The sequence below is a fragment of the Schistocerca piceifrons genome, chromosome 2 (assembly GCF_021461385.2).
Source record: "Schistocerca piceifrons isolate TAMUIC-IGC-003096 chromosome 2, iqSchPice1.1, whole genome shotgun sequence".
NCBI classification, from domain to species: Eukaryota; Metazoa; Arthropoda; class Insecta; order Orthoptera; family Acrididae; genus Schistocerca; species Schistocerca piceifrons.
In genome coordinates, this window is record NC_060139.1 from 757106537 (window position 1) to 757126724 (window position 20188).

Genomic DNA, 20188 nt, shown 5'->3' on the forward strand with positions numbered 1-20188 from the left:
ATATCTGAAAGATGCTGTCACTTAAATTTTTGTGGCTATTGTTCCATTTTTCCTTGTAACAACTGAATGAATAATTAAGAAGAGACAGTTGCTGGTGAAAAGCCTGTATAATTATATCATTATTCAGTATGTCACAGGTTTAGTCTGTTAACATGATTTTGTAGGTAGAGAAAATTTGTTCTACTACTAATTTTAAGAAATTGTTAACATAGCTTATTAATGACAGTAACATTTGTCCCATACCATTTCACTAGTTTTGGTAAAATAGGTTGTGGGTTGTTGAAATCACTTAGTTGTTCATCTTGGCTCCAGTTTACTAGCTTAAAAGCCTGTTGTGTAAAAAATCATTCAACAGCCAGTTGTATTGCCCAAACAATAAGTGTTGTAGCTGGATGATTATTGAAACTTTGCTTTGAGACTTGATGTTTCATGCTGTCACCAGCAATTACTACATTCTAAAATTTATATTCACATTGTAATTCTGTCACTTTAATATGCTATGTCCCGTACTATTTATGCCTTTTCAATATTTAGGACTTTTTTTTATTAATGTGCAGGTATCTTCCGGAGGGCAGAGTGGTGGAGGACGAAGCTCTCGGGGCTCTTCGAATAAGCCACCACCTGGTGCAGTTAATCTAGAACGAAGCTATCAAATATGTCAAGCTGTCATACAGAACAGCCCAAATCGAGACCAGTTACGTTGTCAGTTGAAGCCACCTCCATCTTTGTTGGCTGCTAACTCGAACACTACAGGTGTCGGTGCTACAAAAAAATCAGAAACTCCTGGTAGTGCTCGAGCTGCTACCCAGTATGGTGTGGTTACTTCTTCACGAAATGGAAATGGACAAACTAATAATTCCACTAACACCAAGGCATTTACCCCCCCTTTGCCAGCCTCTGGAAATTTTTCTGTATTGCCTAATAATGGAAATGTAAACAACAGCGTTGGTGTGTCAAAGCCAGTATCCGTAACTTCCATTGGTGGCCAAAACAAAGTGACCAGTTCGAAGGGAGGCTCCTATCATCAGAGACAGCAGTCACCACCTGTATTGGTTCGTCATGTTTTTACATCCCCTCAAGGGATTCCAGTTACAATGGCTGTCTTACCACAATCACAAGCTCCTCCTGTACCTGAGGTAAGTTGCTTTTCACCATTCTTCCATTGCCATCACAAGAACTTGAAATGTTTTGAATGATACTGACAGGATCTGTTTTTTAATGCTTTGTTGTGCTTAAAAATGGATCTTTGTGCTGTTGCATTCTTCTACGAGCAGCTGTAATAGATAATACATTTCATTTGTAAATATTGTCACTTCTTTCACCTGCTAACATATTAATACAAACATCTGTTCCAAAATATTCTGAACAAGTTTGGCATCTCATTAAATTCAGTGTAGGTAGTGTCAGTTGATTTTTCTATTTGTCTTTTGGGCTAAGATTGCACTGTCACTGTGTGAACCCTTGTCAGTCACAATTTGTAATAGTGTCAGTGCTTAATCCCAAGTTTCGGAGAAAGAAAACTTTGGAATGCAAAATCATTATGCATGTGCAGTACACATTCTTGTATTGCACTGCATGAAATTTCTCATGCTGTATTTCAAACATTCCTTGCAAAACATTCTGTTAATTTCTCAGTTTCAGCTTCTCATCATTATTTCCTGTCTGTAATATTAGCTAACTGGAGATAATGTATTTTCTGTTCTGCCATATCTTCTAGGTTGTTACACACCTTAATCAAATAACATTCACTTTAAAAAGGACTACCTGTAAAACGCAATCCAGGGCTGTGCATAAGCTAATGTTAATAAGAAATTAATGCTCAGTCTTTGGTGACTTGTTTGTTTTCTCAGGCTGGTACAAAGATTGATAGCATGCGAAAAAGCATAGAACACTGCACATTTATGGTGCTAAAATTTCATCCATTTGAAACTAAAGAGACAAAGATAGCAGTTAAAACATATAAGAATCAGAATAATTGGCAATAAAAAGTATAAATGTCTCGGAGCAAACTGTCAAGTAGACACACAGCGAAGGCAGTGCATTGATGTTCAAAATACTGGTGTTCATTAATGAGAGTCTTATTTCAAAACAAAATTTTGTTAAATGCACTGCAGAATGTGTTATTTAGGGGAAGTGCATGTTGTTACTAATTTTATTTAGGGGAAGTGCATGTTGTTACTAATTAGGTATAAATCTAGTTGGAAAGAAAGATTATGGAAATAAGTTAAAGAAATGAGAGTACAATAGACAGTAAAAGAACCTAATGCTAAGACTAGATGCAATTTGCCTTCCTTATTTATGACATGACATGACTGTGAAACTAAACTTTAGATTTGTTCTACAAAGTATTTTATGTTACCAGTATACATAGTCAGTATCTCTTCTTAATGATTCTTTTGATAACTTACACGATTACTTTTGAAACTAAATTAAAAAAAAAAAGAGCTTGTAGATGACAGGAACCTAACCTTACTATATATGGTGAACCCAAACTCTGCTGACAAAATTTGAGATTGTTCAGGGCTTTTTACAGAGTAATTGCATCGTGTTTGATTTCTTACCCCCATTTGTATTTGTATCAATACAGGACAAAAATGTTTGCACAACAGTGCAATTATCAATGGTATGTACTGAATGTCTTTTGTGAAAACAAAACTTGTTCCATTTACTTAAGGTACTTCCTGTCGACAGCAGTAATGCCCACTTTACCCTTCACCATCCAGCTGCATTCATTGTTAGCTATGTGTTTACAGTGATATACAGTAACCAAACTCTTGACATTCTGGAGCACGTAATACTGTTGATGATGCATCACAGTACATCTAGTTGTGGCCATGCTAATTGGGATTTTGAACAATACTGCACTTTTTTCAGCCTGTACAGTACACTGGCTGAACAGACGAAAAACGTGATAAGCATACGTGTTATGCCCGAGAGTTGTTCCATTACTTGTGCTATGTTTTGGTGATTGCGTATTACAGAATTCTTCACTATTGCGAAGATATTTTCATAGAAACAAACATAATTGGGGTAACAGTTTGAATAAATCATAATTACGTTATTGCTGTGATATGAGCCAGCATAGAACATGGCTCTCTTACACCAAAGTACTCAGAAAATACCCCACAACCACTTCCAAAATTATGTCATTGGAGTTTGGGTTCATCGTATATTTTATTTTTACTTGCTGCTTAATTGATGTCTTGTTTGTAATGTTTTGGAAGCATTATTTGTACAAAATAAGAGTTTATGACATGACATGATATGAATGGTACACCTGTGAAAAGATTTTTGGAATACTGCTGGAATCTCTCAGTGCTTTTGCAGTGTAGTAGGTGGGACATACATCATGTACTCATATGTGATAGAGTTCATATTTGGTGGAGAGACTTAATTTTCTCCACAAACTAATGTTCTACAATTAATATTGATATGGAAGAACATGTTAGATCCTTGTTTACAGGAAATTTGCAAAGTTGTTGTTCAAACCCTATTCCACCTCCCAAGCCTTTGACTCTGTCAATTTTACTTTGCTGTGGTACACATGTCCACTGTTAATCTATCCATCTGCATGCAGAACACATTCTGCAATGAAGTGTACTGTGACCTCAATAACGCATGCACATCTCATGGTTAGCCAACAGGATGTGTGTATAAAAGTGCCTCCCTTTTCCTTGACTTAATCTGGTAGTGTTGCTAGTGTATCATTTTGTGTTAAATTATCTTGTATTTTTTATTAGACCGATCACATCCTCTGGGGCTGCATCCCTGTGTCCCCACTCTCCCTCCTCTTCTTTCCCCTTCCCCTCACCCCCACCATCGACCAAGATGGCACTGTGACAAGACACTGGACTTATTCGATAGGTTATCAGTTCAGCACCCCCAACCTCCCCCCTCCCCCTCCCTGTGTCTTGCAATCCAGATTTAGGGTTACTGTGATTTTCCTCAATATCATACAGATCATACCGTTAATACCAAGATGGGTCATTTGAAAGGGTATGGCCAAATTCGTTTCCTAATCCCAGCTTATGCTCCATCTGTAATAATCTTGTAGTTGACAAGAAGGTAAACTATAGTTTCCCTTCTTCTGTTTTTCTGGATCACTCACTCCCTATTTCTTCTTGACAATAACATATCTTGTAGCTTTCCTTATGTAATATACTCTCATCCTTAACTTTTATCTCATATACCTGTATTATGTGACCAAACAACTTCTTTTTTCATCCAGCAGTCATTCCAGGTAATTATTTAATAACAATATATAGCTTTCTCCAGAAACAGTATTATGATAAATTAGTGTACATGTAATTTAAAATACTAATAGTCAACTGCCAAAGCATTCACAACAAAGTGTCAGAGTTTGAAGCGCTCATGAAAAGCAGTGAAGCTCACATAATACCAGTTACAGAAAACTGGATGAAACCTGAAATTGATAGCAGTGAGATTTTTGGGCAAATGTTGAGTATAGATCGAAAGGATAGGCAAATGGGAAATGGGGGTAGTTTATTTGCGCAGTAGACGAGAAAGTCAGATCCACAGAGATAGAGAAGTTGAAGCTGCATGTGAGATTGTTTGGGCAAGACTGAGTATCAGGGCTGGGCATAAAATAGTAATTGAATCCTTCTATTGTCCAGCAAACTCGTCTCTTGATGTAATTGAAAACTTTAGAGAAAACCTCAGTTCACTAGTACGTCAGTTCCCCAATAATACTGTAATCCTCAGTGGAGACTAATCATCGAACTACGAATTGGGAAAATTACAGTTTTGCTAGTGGTGGGCATGATGAGACATCTTGTGAAGCATTACTAAATGCTTTCTCTGAAAACTACCTAGAACAGATAGTTACGAACCGCACTCGTGATGTAAGCACATTGGATGTAATGGCAACAAATAGACTTGACCTCTTCGAGGCTGTCCACTTTGAAACTGGTGTCAGTGACCATGACGGGGTTGTGGCAACAGTGATTATCAAAGTATAAAGGACAAATAAAACAAGCAGAAGGATCTATATGTTCAGTAAACTAGATTTTAAATAAATAAATAAAACAATACTGTGTACCTGAATGAGGAACTTGAAACTTTCAGCACAGGTTAGGAGAATACAGAAGAACTATGGCTCAAGTTTAAAAGAGTAGTTGACCACGCTCTGGGTATATATGTATCCAGTAGAACAGTTCATAAGCAGAGGGACCCTCCATGGTAAACACTCACTGTACTGAAACTTCTAAAGAAACAGAGAGTACTGCATAATAGATGTAAAACAGAGTGTAGGGCTACAGATAGAGATATGCTGAATGAAATGCATTTGGCTGTCAAGAGAGCAATGCATGAAGCCTTCAGTGACTACTGTAGCAGAATATTGTCAGATGATCTTTCACAAAACACAAAGAAATTCTGGTCATATGTAAAGGTGGTTTCTGACAGGAAAGTTAGTGTCCAGTCCTGAGCGAATGAGACAAGAACTAAAATTGAGGGTAGCAAAAGCAAAAGCTGAAGTGCTTAATTCCATTTTCAAATGTTTCTTTACAAAGGAAAACCCAGGAGAATTGCCCAAATTAATCCCCATGCCACTGAAAAGATGAGTGAATTAAAAGTATTAGTGTCAGTGGAGTTGAGAAACGGTTGAAATCATTATTAGTGATTGTTTGCAGTTTGTTCAAATAAATTTTTTGTTTCACAAATCCACACAAAAATTAAAATTAAAAAAAAAAAAAAAAATCACAAGGCCTAAAATTGCATGACATGGCAGGCCGTTCCTGGTTACCACGCAAAGAGGGAATTTTTTGAAGAAACTTTTCATTCAGCAGAGCAATCGTTTCACGGGGTGTGTGAAATGTCTCACTACCTTGTTGAAACCAAAAATCGTTATTTTCATCAATAAGAGGGAAAAACCAATCAGATAGCGTGCTTTGTAACAGTTGCCATTCAAAGTTACGGCAGCTCCTTCATCATTTTCAAAAAGAGTGTGGGCTGATCACTCCCCTCTCCAGAAACCACACAACACAGGCCTGCTTTGTGGCCGCATCTCATCTTCCACCGTCACTCGCAGATTTTTGTTACCCCAAAATTTGCAGTTCTGCTTGTTGACGTACCCACTGAGGTGGAAGTGGGCCTCATCTGAGAAAACGGTTGTGGGTCATTCATTGTCAATTCAACCAATTTGAGAAAATGTTCCAGCTGATAGTCTCCGATTTGGCGGAAATTTAGCACACCAATGCTACCAAGTGTGGATCACTCGTGTACAAAATTTTAAGCTCCCCAGCCAATTAGTTCCAGAATTCTGGCTTGTGAAATTTTGCCACATATTATATTATGGTCTACTTACGCAGTGTTTGAAATTTGGCTTGGATATCACTTGTCCCTTTTGTGCTAGCACACTTAGAAAATCCATGTTTTTCAGGTAATTTTTCAAATTTTTGTATTTTCGTGTGTGACTGATATGGGCAAGATGAGATCGGTGTGTGTGTTTAGGTGACATTAAGCTTACCACAAAAAAATTTATACTCTTTTTGAGTGAATTATGTTTGTCATAGAGGGCACCTACAATATGTACCTTTTAACATATTACATTTTTTTTAATCATATTTTGGATTTTTTTATTTTCCCTCAGAAATATGTTGTTGGTGTTTTGATTCATAGAGTGTGTTCTCTAAGTGGATGTTACTGGGTTGTAAAAATGTCACTGGACTGTGCGGAATAGTTCCAAAGTTATTAAGACCTGTAGTTGGGTCTGAAGATAGGTTGCCAGATGTGGGTTGCAATTTCCGGGTCACGCCACCTTCTTTCACAAGTCATAATTCTGGAACTAATTGGCGAGGGAAGCTAATACTTTGTACACGAGTGTTCCGCACATTGTAGAATTAGTGTACTGAATTTCAGTCGAATCTGAGACTATGAGCTGGAGCCCGTGGTTGAACTGACGTGGAATGACCCTTCTCTTTGTGAAGATCTTGTTCTCCTCTTGTCGAGCCAAGGCCCATTGAGCAAGTCGGTATCTGTTTCCATGATCTTTAGGTTTCAGCTCTTGCGAAATTGAATCTTGTGTGCATGCACTTTCAGATCTTTTGGAAGGATTTCATGCAGTGAACTTGGGGTTAAATTCAATTGCTGAGCTCATTGGTGAACTGATTTTCTGGGACTTATGGTTACATTATCAAGCACAAGAGCAATGTTTTCATTGTGTTCGAACAGAATGCAGTTGCCCGTTTTCCTTAATGTTTGAAACAGAACCCGTTGTCTCTAACTTCCGGAACAACTCCTGAACTCAACTCAACTCAACTCAACTCAACTCAACTCTCAGCTTTACGTCAGAGTGTCACACACAATTCACGAATGGTTGCCTGGGACTTTGACTGTTTTTGTGATGACTTTTAATACTCACCACACACAAGCTATCAGGATGCTAATGGGAAGGAACACAGATAACAAAAAATCATGGCTACCCATCATCATATGGCAAGATGTTTACTTCCTGGACACCCTCTAGAAGTGATCCACAAAACTACCATCCAGTATCCTTGACACTGATTTGTTGCGGAATCTTAGAACATATTCTGAGCTCAAACATATTGAGCTATCTTGAACAAAATGACCACCTCAATGCTAACCAGCATGGATTTCAAAAACATCAATCATGTCAAACCCACCTAACACTTTTTCTCACAGGGCATACGGAAAGCTTTCTATCGAGGCAGTCGGGTAGATGCAGTATTTCTTGATTTCGGAAAAGCATTTGACTCGGTACACGCCTATGCTTATTGTCAAAAGTACGATGATACGGGGCATCAAGGGAAATTTGTGACAGTATTGAATACTTTTTGCCAGGAAGGACATAGCATGTTATCTTGAACGGAGAGGCGTTGTCAGATATAGAAGTAACTTAAGGTGCCCCCGAGAAGTGTTTTAGGACCCTTGATGGTCATGTTGTATACCAGTGACCTTGCTGACGATATTAGTAGTAACCTCAGACTTTTTGCAGATGATGTAGTTATCCATGATGAAGTACTGTCTGAAAGAAACTGCATAAATATACGAAGATTTCAAAGTGGAGCAAAGAATGTCAACTTACTGTACATATTCAGAATTGTAAAATTGTGTGCTTCACAAAATGAAGAAAAAAAAATAATATGCTGTGACTATAATATCAGTGAGTCACTATTGGAGTCAGTCAACTTATACAAATATCTTGGTGCTACACTTTGTCGAGATATAAAACGGATTCGATCACATAGGCTCAGTTGTGGGTAAAGCATGTGGTAGACTTACGTGTATTGGTAGAATACTGGGGAACTACAGTCAGTCTACAAAGGAGATTGGTTACAAAATACTCATGCAACCAGTTGTAGAATATTGCTCAAGTGTGTGGGACCCTTACCAGGTAGGACTAATACAGGATATTGAATGTATACAGAGAAGGGCAACTCGAATGGTCGCATGTTTGTTTGATCTGTGGGAGAGTGCCAAGAGATAACTGAAGGAACTAAACTGTTAGACTGTTAATGATAGATATAAAGTATCCCGAGAAAGTCTATTAACAAAGTTTCAAGAACTGACTATAAATGATGACTTAAGGAAAATAGTACAACCCCCTATGTATTGCTCATATAGGGCTCATGAGGATAAGATTAGAATAATCATTGCACAGAGGCATTCAGACAATCATTCTTCCTACACTCCATGTGTGAATGGAACGGGAAGAAACCCTAATAACTGGTACAATGGGATGGACCCACTGCCATACACCTCTTGGTGGTTTGCAGAGTAGATTTCAGAGGAGAAACTGGAGAACATAGAGCACATGTTGAGAGACCTGAAAAAGACTGTTGTTAGAAGGTTCTCTTGATACGAGCTGCGATAGGTTCATTGAGAATGTAGTATTTGGTATATTTTAGTGCCAATTCATTGTTTGTTAAGTTAATTCATCTTAGAAACAGAGAAGTGTGCACCTAAAAATGTAATATGAAAGACGGATTTGAATGAGGCTTGCACAGAGGTTGAATAACTATAGGCTCCTGGAGTTATAAAATATTAATGTGGAAAAGTGAAACACAAAATTATTGCCAGTTAAGGGAAGACTTGTCGAAAAGATTGTTGACAACTAAACACGAAAGTCTTGTGGTAGATTCTCATGTTTGTGGACAGCTAAAAAACTTTTTATAAAGAGTAGCTGGGCATTGGACAACAAAATTAAAATAAATAGTGATTGGTTAAATTCTAGTTGGGAGCAAATATGTGCAAACCATTGTGTTAACAGGGATGCAGCCCCATTAATTGTACGTGTAAATGAATCCCTAGACATGGAAAAAAAGTTGGTTAATCAAAATGAAATACAAGTATGGGAGAAACTACATCAGAAATATTGATTGTTTTTGATGACCTTTCAGCTGTAGAGGAGTCAGAGAAGATTATAATCTATCTTCCTGCCTTAGTGAAATGTGCTTACCCATGTAGATCAAATACCAAAAAAATTTGTTCTTCACTCACTTAGAATCAGTAAACCAGAACAATCAAAGCTGTTTGTAAGTTGTGCAATAAAAACAGTTTTCAAAAAACAGTCCATTTTGGGCAGTGTGTCCTACACTTGATCAGAATGACAGCTAATTGTTTACAAGACAGTTAACACAGCAGCAACTAATCATAGAATGATTCTCTATTCTGTTCACCATTGTCGTTTCACTCTGTTACCATATGTGTGTGTGCCACACAAGTTCCACACAACACTTGCCGCTGATGGCATAACAATTGTGGTTCATTTTCATTGTTTGCATTGTTTCTGTGTGCCATTTGTTTATTTTACACAGCAAAATTTTCTGAAATAGCTATGAAAGTGTGCAGAAAAGTGATAAGTCCATGACCACCTGCTAAGTAAATCGAACACTGTATATTAATGTGTACCAGGTGAATGTATTCAGAACAGAAATGCCGAACTGTTACTGCTGGAGTTAAATTGTGTGCACACTGACATCGCCATCTCTTATGCTCAGCTTTAAATCACTTTTTTTATTTTGATCTAAGTATGTATGTGTGTGATAATATGTTAGTGAAACAAATTTCTAGCTTCCAGATATCACAGTATGATACTATAAACCCCAAACAGTAAAACAACTAGATGTAATTTCTAAGGGAAAAAAAGGACCCCCCCCTTTTTTTTTTTTTTCGCGTATTTCTACATGGGAGTAAAACAATGGTTGTGGTCAAAATAGATAAAAGCCATGTAGGGGCAAAGGAGATGAGATTTCTCAGTCATAGTTTATATATTGTGGGCAAAGGTACGAAACAGTCAGAAAAAGTAAACACCTTCAGTATCAGATATCTGACAAAACTAGGACACACAAGTAGGGTGAAAAACAGCTCACAAAAATATTGTGCTGTTAAAAGCCTAGTGTCAGTGAATGTAGAGGGATCGGAGTTGCAATGGAAAGTTAACTACCTCCAGAGGGGTGGATTGTGTTTTAATTTGAAATCTTTTTGTAACTAATTATGCTAAGCCATTAAATGCTGTAGTTAACATGGCACATTTCATGAATACTTTTCATTCTGTTGGTGTGATCTTTGTCCATCAACATGACTGATATCCACTAACTGAAGTAACTATATGGCATATTTAGCTTTGTGGAGATCTCAATCTTCATCATATTGGAGAATCCGTTCTGGAACACTTTAGAGGTAGAGATCATAGTTACGTTTTATCACTGTCAATTGAATATTCAAATATAAGCAATAAAACAACAGTGATAAAACATAATTATGATCTCTGTCTCTCAAGTGTTGCAAAAAAGGATTGCAAGTCAACCTCTTTTCTTGATGATGCCACTTCACAATTTTTTTTTTCTCTCTTCACCTATGATCAGCTCTTTATTTAGAATGGTAACCCTTACACCTTCAACATTTTCTCAGTCCTAGTACGACCCGTTTGCTCTTTCCCCTCTTCCCTTTGTCTTTGTGCTGGTGGCATTAGCCATTCTTTACTGATTTCCACTATGTCTTACTATCTCACTTTATACTTACTGAGCCTTTATTCTAATAAAATATTCCTGTAGTTGAGTAACTGTGAAGATCAGTGGAGAGTTAGTGTCACCACAACTTTGCTTACCATTGCACGTAATTGGTCACCCACCATGATGTAACTCACTGATAAACCTTCTTGCTCTAGTTACTGTTTAAAAGTGAACAATCAGTTTGCTACTTACAAGTGTAAATAAGAAGTATTTAGAAGGCAGAAAGCAGATGCCATAATGTCCCATGTACAAGAATGGGGAAGAAAATCAGCTGTTGCCTTATCAAAGGAGCCATCAAAACATAATGGTTTAAGGAAATCACAGAAAACCTAAATCTTGAAGGGTTGGACTGAGTACTAAATCCAAATGCGAATCCATTATGTCAGGTGCTCTGCTCTTTCAACAGCAGTTTTTTCACATTTATTTGTTTGCCCTCTGCACCTTCATTCATGATATAATGAGTTTGTGTGACCTATATTTTTGTATACTCTGCTATGCATGATGATGATGATGATGATCTAGGCTTTTATTAATTTGCTTTGGTACATCTTCAAACATGCAATGCAGTATAGTATCGAGTACATTTTGGATTTAAGATTACATAAAAACTGCCAGAATTGACTCGGATGGAAATGAACAAAGGAAGGAATGCAGGTAGCAACTCATTATACAGTTGAGATGTTAACAAGCACATAAACAAAAATTTGAATGTTGCTGTGCTATGCATGCGTATGTGCATTCTATTAATTCTGAAGAAGGATTTGTCTGAAAGCTCATCAAAATTCTCTGTCTTGTGTATGTACCTATTGACGACTCGACACCTGAGCTGTATGATGAGTTGTTACCTTCGCTTCTTCCATTATTATTATTGTTAACGTTGTTGTTGTTGTTCCACTAAGGACTTTGATTACAATATGTAAAATGGAATTACTTTAGAAAATTTTTGTGAATATTTTTATATTCATTCATACATTGCATTCTGTAGAGCTTTCAGGGAGGTGGAACGAGTCAAGATATACATTAACATAAGACAAACATTTTATAGAAACTCAACCTGTACACTGTATTAACAGTAGACTCTCATAATACTGCTTAATTGTATTCACACTTACGCAATCTAAATTTAGTTTATTAAATTAGTAAGGAAGCTGCTATTGTTGTTGTTCACTTAACATGTTGTTAAGAGAGCTTTCCAATTCTTGAATCAATATATTCAGATAAATTGTAGTAAGAGTAGCATATGGGGTCTGTTTCTTTTTAATTGGGAGGAGTTTCCAATGTCTTGCTCTGCTTTACACAGTATTCTTACTGTTCATTTTTTCTGAACAAAATACTTTATTTACTTGAAGTATGTTGCCCCAGAAGGTAATTCCTTAAGATGACAGGGAGTGAAAATATGTAAAATAAGCTGACACCCCTGTCTTCAGGTCAGCACAGTGGAAGATGCTTCCAAGAGAAAACTCACTGAACTGAGCTTCTTGATTAGTTTATCCACGTGTAAGCTCCATTTTAACTTGTTACCTTGCTTGATTCCAAGGAATTTTTCGTACCATTCATGTGTGACCATTACTACTGATGTGAAGATCATTACAGCTGGTTTGAAACTTCTTTCATTCAGACTTAAGCTGAGTAAGAGAAGTTCTTGCAGAATGTAAATACTTCAGGAATAAAGGAGACCAACACACACACACACACACACACACACACACACACACACACACACACACACACTCAATACCCACATCATCTACATTGTGCACTGCAGCGCACTGGCTCTGCTACCTGTGTGTCACAGGCCAAGCCTGTGCACCTGGTACCCCTCCCTCCCGCTTCCCACATTCCTAGGCAGCAAACGTGCTGCTTCTCTCCATTTCCTGCCTTCCCTACCCACCCTACCCGACACAACCTAGTCCACCTGTTGAAATGCAGTCCCGGCATTCTGTTTCCAGCCAGCACAATGTAGGGGTACTGGTGTGTGTGTGTGTGTGTGTGTGTGTGTGTGTGTAATTCTGATGAAGGTCTTCTTGGCCAAAAGCTGCTATTTGGCGAGTGGTCTCCTTTACACTTCAAGTGTTTTACATATGACTTAATCATTGCTGTAAACCACTTTGTAGACCTGTTCAGCTGTCATTTGAGTTGTAGTTGCTTCTTACATTCTTGCTGGTTTACAAATATGAACAAATATACTTGTTTTATGCCCTTGTAGAATCACACATATTGTTGTTGTTGTTGTTGTTGTGGTCTTCAGTCCTGAGACTGGTTTGATGCAGCTCTCCATGCTACTCTATCCTGTGCAAGCTTCTTCATCTCCCAGTACATACTGCAGCCTACATCCTTCTGAATCTGCTTAGTGTATTCATCTCTTGGTCTCCTTCTACGATTTTTACCCTCCACTCTGCCCACCAATACTAAATTGGTGGTCCCTTGATGCCTCAGAACATGTCCTACCAACCAGTCCCTTCTTCTAGTCAAGTTGTGTCACAAACTCCTCTTCTCCCCAGTTCTATTCAATACCTCCTCATTAGTTATGTGATCTATCCATCTAATCTTCAGCATTCTTCTGTAGCACCACATTTCGAAAGCTTCTATTCTCTTCTTGTCCAAACTATTTATCGTCCATGTTTCACTTCCGTACATGGCTACACTCCATACAAATACTTTCAGAAACGACTTCCTAACACTTAAATCTATACTTGATGTTAACAAATTTCTCTTCTTCAGAAACGCTTTCCTTGCCATTGCCAGGCTGCATTTTATATCCTCTCTACTTCGACCATCATCAGTTATTTTGCTCCCCAAATAGCAAAACTCCTTTACTACTTTAAGTGTCTCATTTCCTAATCTAATTCCCACAGCATCACCCGACTTAATTCGACTACATTCCATGATCCTCGTTTTGCTTTTGTTGATGTTCATCTTATATCCTCCTTTCAAGACACTGTCCATTCCGTTCAACTGCTCTTCCAAGTCCTTTGCTGTCTCTGACAGAATTACAATGTCATCGGTGAACCTCAAAGTTTTTATTTCTTCTCCATGGATTTTAATACCTACTCCAAATTACCCCCTGCGGGTTCGGGGTTAAGAATAGGTCCGTGGTATTCCTGCCTGTCGTAAGAGGCGACTAAAAGGAGTCTCAAACGTTTTGGCCTTATGTGATGGTCCCCTGTCGGGTTTGACCTCCATCTCTCAAAATTTTTCCGAAGAGCGAGCCGATTGGGGAAGGGCGCCTTACTTGGTGCATTGTGTCCATCTTGCGTTGAGAACTTTCGCCAGCTTATTCGTCGTTGCGTTGCAGTCCTGCCCGCTCTACATTTCTTGGGCATGGATACGCTCCTGCGTGCACTTTCTGCCAAGCAATGTGCGGGGCCACTTTCTGCACTGACAGCGACCATGGACCACAGGTCACCTAACATCCAGCACGGTAGCCAGTCTGTTGTGGTGGGGCCGCCATGTACCCTGTTGGTTGTAGCCCCCTGACAACACGGGGATCGCTCTACTGATGCCTGCGCCGTTAACTCCCCACGTATACCAAGGAGTAGATGCCTATCCTCCTGGGGTATCGGGACTCCCAGCAACGGCCATCCTGCCAGGTGGCTTTTGCTGTGGCTGGATGGCGCCCGTGGGGAGGGCCCTTGGTCGGAGTAGGTGGCATCAGGGTGGATGACACGCAATGAAGCGTGGCACATCTTCTCTTGCTGGTGGCCAGCCACCAGCGGTCTCTAAGCATTCGAGGGCCCATTTTAAAGGTTACGTTTATGACCCCAAATCGTTCCCCTCCCTCGCCACACCATGGGAGGAACGAAAGGCATTGAATGAAAGTGAGACGTATTCGCCCAGATATCTTGTCTGTACCAGAGCTGATGGGGAATTCTTTCTATCCGTGAAGCCTCAGTTCTTTGTAGAGCATTTAGAGGACAAGTTTGGGGAGGTGGAGGGCTTGTCTAAGATGCGGTCCGGATCGGTGTTGATAAAAACGGCATCCTCCGCCCAGTCGTGGGCCTTGCTCGCTTGTAATAAGCTGGGGGATGTCTCCGTAACTATCACGCCCCATAAAAGTCTGAATATGGTCCAGGGCATTATCTTCCACAGGAATCTCCTTTTACAGTCCGATGATGAGCTGCGCGCCAACTTGGAGCGACGAGGTGTCCATTTCGTTCGGCGCGTCCACCGGGGTCCGAGGGATCATCAAGTTGCCACCGTTGCCTTCATCTTGGCCTTCGAGGGTGACACGTTACCTGAGAAGGTCAAGGTGATGGTGTACCATTGTGATGTCAAGCCATATATCCCTCCCCTGATGCGGTGCTTCAAGTGTTGGAAGTTCGGCCATATGTCTTCATGCTGTGCTTCCGACCTCATATGTCGCGATTGCGGTCGACCATCCCATCCTGATCATCCCTGTGCCCCGCCTCCAATCTGTGTGAACTGTGGTGAGCACCATCCGCCTTGCTCGCCGGACTGTCCGATTCTGCAGAAGGAGCGGAAAATCATGGAAATCAAGACCCTCGACCGACTGACGTACACTGAGGCGAAGCGGAAATATGATTTGGCTTCATCCAGTGCGTATGACATCTTCTTATGCCGCAACTGTCACTCCTGCTACAGTTCCATCAGCTCCAGTCAGCTCTCTGAGTCGAAGGCCCACACCTGTCCCCTTGATGGTGGGGGGCACTAAACTCCCTGTTGCTCCTGCTCCATCTACTTCAGGAGCAACACCCCCCCCCCTCCCCCCCAACCATCGGGGACATCAGTTCCCCCTTCCTAGCCGGAGAAGCGTAAGTCTTCTTCGGCTCCTCTCGCCAGGAAGGGGTCCCTTGGGGACCTCCCTTCGCAAGTTCCGACCGGTACAAAAGCAGACAGCCGCAAGTGGCTCAAACAACCACCGGTCCCTGGTCGTAGGGCCTCACGGTCGTCGTCTGTCCCTGAGACTGACCCAGTGAAGCCCTCCCAGCCTGAACCACCGAAGGCACAGCGAGAGAAACAGAAGAAGAAGAAAGTCCCCAAGGCTAACGACATTGCGGTGGCACCCATCCCACCGCTTCCTACAAGCTCTGCGTCTGAGGACGAGGTGGAAATTCTGGCGTCCGCTGAGGACCTCGATCTCGCCGGTCCCTCAGACGCCATGGATAACGCTAGCACCGGTGCTCAATTGGAGGCAGCAGGTGACCCAGCGGCGTAATCTGCCTTCCAAGTCCCGTCATGCCTTTCTCAGACATGGACAATACCATCCTCCAGTGGAACTGCAGCGGTTTTTTCCACCATCTAGCTGAGCTCCGCCAACTTATCAGCCTTCACCCTTTCTTCTGCATTGATCTTCAGGAAACTTGGTTTCCAGCAATGCGAACCCCTGCCCTCCGTGGCTATCGGGGTTATTATAAGAACCGGGCAGCTTATTAAAGGGTGTCTGGTGGCGTCTGCATATATGTCCTTAACTCTCTTCACAGCGAGTCTGTCCCTCTCCAAACACCTTTAGAGGCTGTCGTTGTTCGGGTGTGGACGCCACAGGCTGTTACCGTCTGCAGTCTTTACCTTCCACCGGATGGTGATGTCTCGCAGCATGTCCTGGCTGCGCTGATAGCTCAATTGCCAACACCTTTCTTGCTACTGGGCGACTTCAATGCCCATAACCCTCTGTGGGGTGGGTCAGTGGCAACAGGTCGAGGCGCCACCGCTGAGCATTTATTGTCGCAACTCGATCTCTCGATTTTAAATGATGGTGCCTTCACACACTTCAGTGTGGCGCATGGCACATACTCCGCCATTGACCTTTCGATCTGTAGCCCTAGCCTCTTGCCGTCTGTCCATGGAGTGTGCATGACGACCTGTGTGGTAGTGACCACTTTCCGATCTTTCTGTCACTACCACAGCGTCACTCTTCTGGGCACCCTAGCAGGTGGGCTATGAATAAGGCTGACTGGGACTTGTTCTCCTCCACTGCCGCTATTGAGCCTCTCTAATGATGGCATTGATGCGGTGGTTCAATCGGTCACCACCGGCATCGTTACTGCCGCCGAATCTGCCATTCCCCGTTCCTCTGGGTCCCCTCGGCGGCGGACTGTGCCTTGGTGGTCGCCTGAGATCGCTGCAGCGATTGAAGATCGCCGGCGGGCACTACAGCGTCACAAGCGACATCCCTGCATTGAACACCTCATCACCTTCAAATGGCTGCATGCGGGGGCCCGCCGCCTTATCCGCCAAAGCTAGCAAGAGTGCTGGGAGCGGTATGTGTCCACCATTGGCCTCCATGTCTCTCCATCGCAGGTCTGGGCCAAGATCCGACGCCTCTATGGCTATCGGACCCCTGTCAGCGTCCCTGCGCTCTCACTGAATGGAGCAGTTTGTACAGCCTCCGACGAAATTGCCAACAGCTTGGCAGAGCATTTTGCTCTTAGTTCCGCTTCTTCCAATTACCCACTGGCCTTCTGCTCCATTAAAGAGCGGATGGAACGTCGGAGCCTTTCGTTTCGCACCCACCACCCAGAATCTTACAATGTTCCATTCAGTGAGTGGGAATTTCGCAGTGCCCTAGCCGCTTGCCCTGATACTGCTCCTGGGCCAGATGGCATCCACTGTCAGATGCTGAAACACCTTTCAGTGGCCTGCCAGCGATGCCTCCTCGACCTTTACAACCGTCTTTGGGTCGAGGGGGAGTTCCCGTCGCAATGGCGGGAAAACATTGTCATCCCCGTTTTGAAACCTGGAAAGAACCCTCTGGAGGTGGACAGCTACCGTCCCATTAGCCTCACCAACGTTCTTTGCAAGTTGCTTGAACGGATGGTGAGCCGGCGCTTGAATTGGGTGCTGGAGTCTCAGGGCCTTCTGGCTCCGTCTCAGGGTGGGTTCCGTAAAGGCCGCTCCGCCACCGACAATCTGGTGAGCCTGGAGTCGGCCATCCGTACTGCCTTTGCCCGCCGTCAGCACCAGGTCGCTGCCTTTTTCGACATGTGGAAGGCGAACGATACGACATGGCGTCATCACATCCTTTCTACGCTTCATGGATGGGGTCTTCGGCGTCCTCTGCTGATTTTTATCCGCAATTTTCTGTCGTATCGTACCTTCCGTGTGCAAGTCGCGGCCTCATATAGTTCCTCCCACATCCAGGAGAACGGTGTGCCACAGGGTTCTGTTTTAAGTGTCTGCCTGTTTTTAATAGCCATTAATGGGCTCGCTGCGGCCGTGGGAAATTCTGTCTCCGCTTCCCTGTATGCTGACGACTTCTGCCTTTACTATAGCTCTATTGGCATTGCAGCTGCTGAACGTCAGCTACAGGGCGCAATCCGCAAGGCGCAGTCTTGAGCTGTAGCGCGTGGTTTTCAGTTTGCTGCCTGATACGCTCCCTGCCCTTTTATCTGATGACCCTGTTATGGCTGGCTTAGTATTACGTTTTATTCGGGCAGGGGGTTTTTATCGTTTACTATGAGTGTTTGTTATGTTCTTTTGTGTTGATTCTGGCCATTGGCCTACGATTTTAATCTGAGTTTTTAATGCGTTTCTCGGTGGTTGGCTTTTCCTTTTTTGTTTCTATGGTCGGCCAACCACCGTCACACTCTGTGTGATTTTAGTATGTTTTATCTGGTCTTTGTCTCAGTCTCTCTTGTTCTGTGTTGTCTGTGATCTATTCTGTTACTCGTTTTTATTCTCTGTGGGTGTTTTTAGTATTTGGAAAAAGGGACTGATGACCATCGCAGTCTGGTTCCTTTAATCCCTCAAACAAACCAACCAACCAACTACTCCGAATTTTTCTTTTGTTTCTTTTACTGCTTGCTCAATATACAGATTGAACAACATCGGGGAGAGGCTACAACCCTGTCTCACTCCCTTCCCAACCACTGCTTCCCTTTCATGCCCCTCGACCCTTATAACTGCCATCTGGTTTCTGTACAAATTGTAAATAGCCTTTCGCTCCCTGTACTTTACCCCTGTCACCTTCAGAATTTGAAAGAGCGTATTCCAGTCAACATTGTCAAAAGCTTTCTCTAAGTCTACAAATGCTAGAAACGTAGGTTTGCCTTTCCTTAATCTAGCTTCTAAGGTAAGTCGTATGGTCAGTATTGCCCCACGTGTTCCAACATTTCTATGGAATCCAAACTGATCTTCCCCGAGGTCGGCTTGTACCAGATTTTCCATTTGTCTGTAAAGATTTCTCGTTAGTATTTTGCAGCCGTGATTTATTAAACTGATAGTTCGGTAATTTTCACATCTGTCAACGCCTGCATTTTTTGGAATTGGAATCTTCTATAAGTCTGAGGGTATTTCGCCTGTCTCATACATTTTGCTCACAAGGTGGTAGAGTTTTGTCAGGACTGGCTCTCCTAAGGCTGTCAGTAGTTCTAATGGAATGTTGTCTACTCCCGGGTCCTTATTTCGACTCAGGTCTTTCAGTGCTCTATCAAACTCTTCACGGAGTATGATATCTCCCATTTCATCTTCATCTACATCCTCTTCCATTTCTATAACATTGCCCTCAAGTACATCGCCCTTGTATAGACCCTCTATATACTCCTTCCACCTTTCTGCTTTCCCTTCATTGCCTAGAACTGGATTTCTGTCTGAGCTCTTGATATTCATACAAGTGGTTCTCCTTTCTCCAAAGGTCTCATTAATTTTCCTGTAGGCAGTATCTATCTTACCCCTAGTGAGACAAGCCTCTACATCCTTACATTTGTCCTCTAGCCATGCCTGTTTAGCCATTTTGCACTTCCTGTCGATCTCATTTTTGAGATGTTTGTATTCCTTTTGGCCTGCTTCATTTACTGCATTTTTATATTTTCTCTTTTCGTCAGTTAAATTCAATATTTCTTCTGTCACCCAAGGGTTTCTACTAGCCCTCGTCTTTTTACCTACTTGATCCTCTGCTGCCTTCACTACTTCATCCCTCCAAGATAACCATTCTTCTTCTACTGTATTTCTTTCCCCCATTCCTGTCAATTGTTCCCTTATGTTCTCCCTGAAACTATGTACAAGCTCTGGTTCTTTCAGTTTATCCAGACCCCATCTCCTTAAAGTCCCACCTTTTTGCAGTTTCTTCAGTTTTAATCTGCAGTTCATAACCAATAGATTGTGGTCAGAGTCCACATCTGCCCCTGGAAATGTCTTACAATTTAAAACCTGGTTCCTAAATCTGTCTTACCATTATATAATCTATCTGAAACGTTTTAGTATCTCCAGGGTTCTTCCATGTATACAACCTTCTT

The 20188-nt window shown here is 41.7% G+C and overlaps 1 protein-coding gene across 4 annotated transcripts in view; it reads left to right on the forward strand.

Annotated features, from left to right (window-relative positions):
* Nucleotides 1-20188, forward strand: part of LOC124776558 — a 191890-nt gene that overhangs the window by 143336 nt on the left and 28366 nt on the right. For 3 of the 4 annotated variants that reach the window (XR_007015635.1, XM_047251596.1, XM_047251597.1), the window contains one exon: nucleotides 558-1136. The exons of the other annotated variant lie outside the window; for it this stretch is intronic. Coding sequence is in view for 2 of the 3 variants with exons in the window: in XM_047251596.1 (XP_047107552.1) it covers nucleotides 558-1136 (579 nt within the window). In the remaining variant the exon portion in view is untranslated. The remainder of the gene's footprint in view (nucleotides 1-557; nucleotides 1137-20188) is intronic. 4 annotated transcript variants of the gene reach the window in all.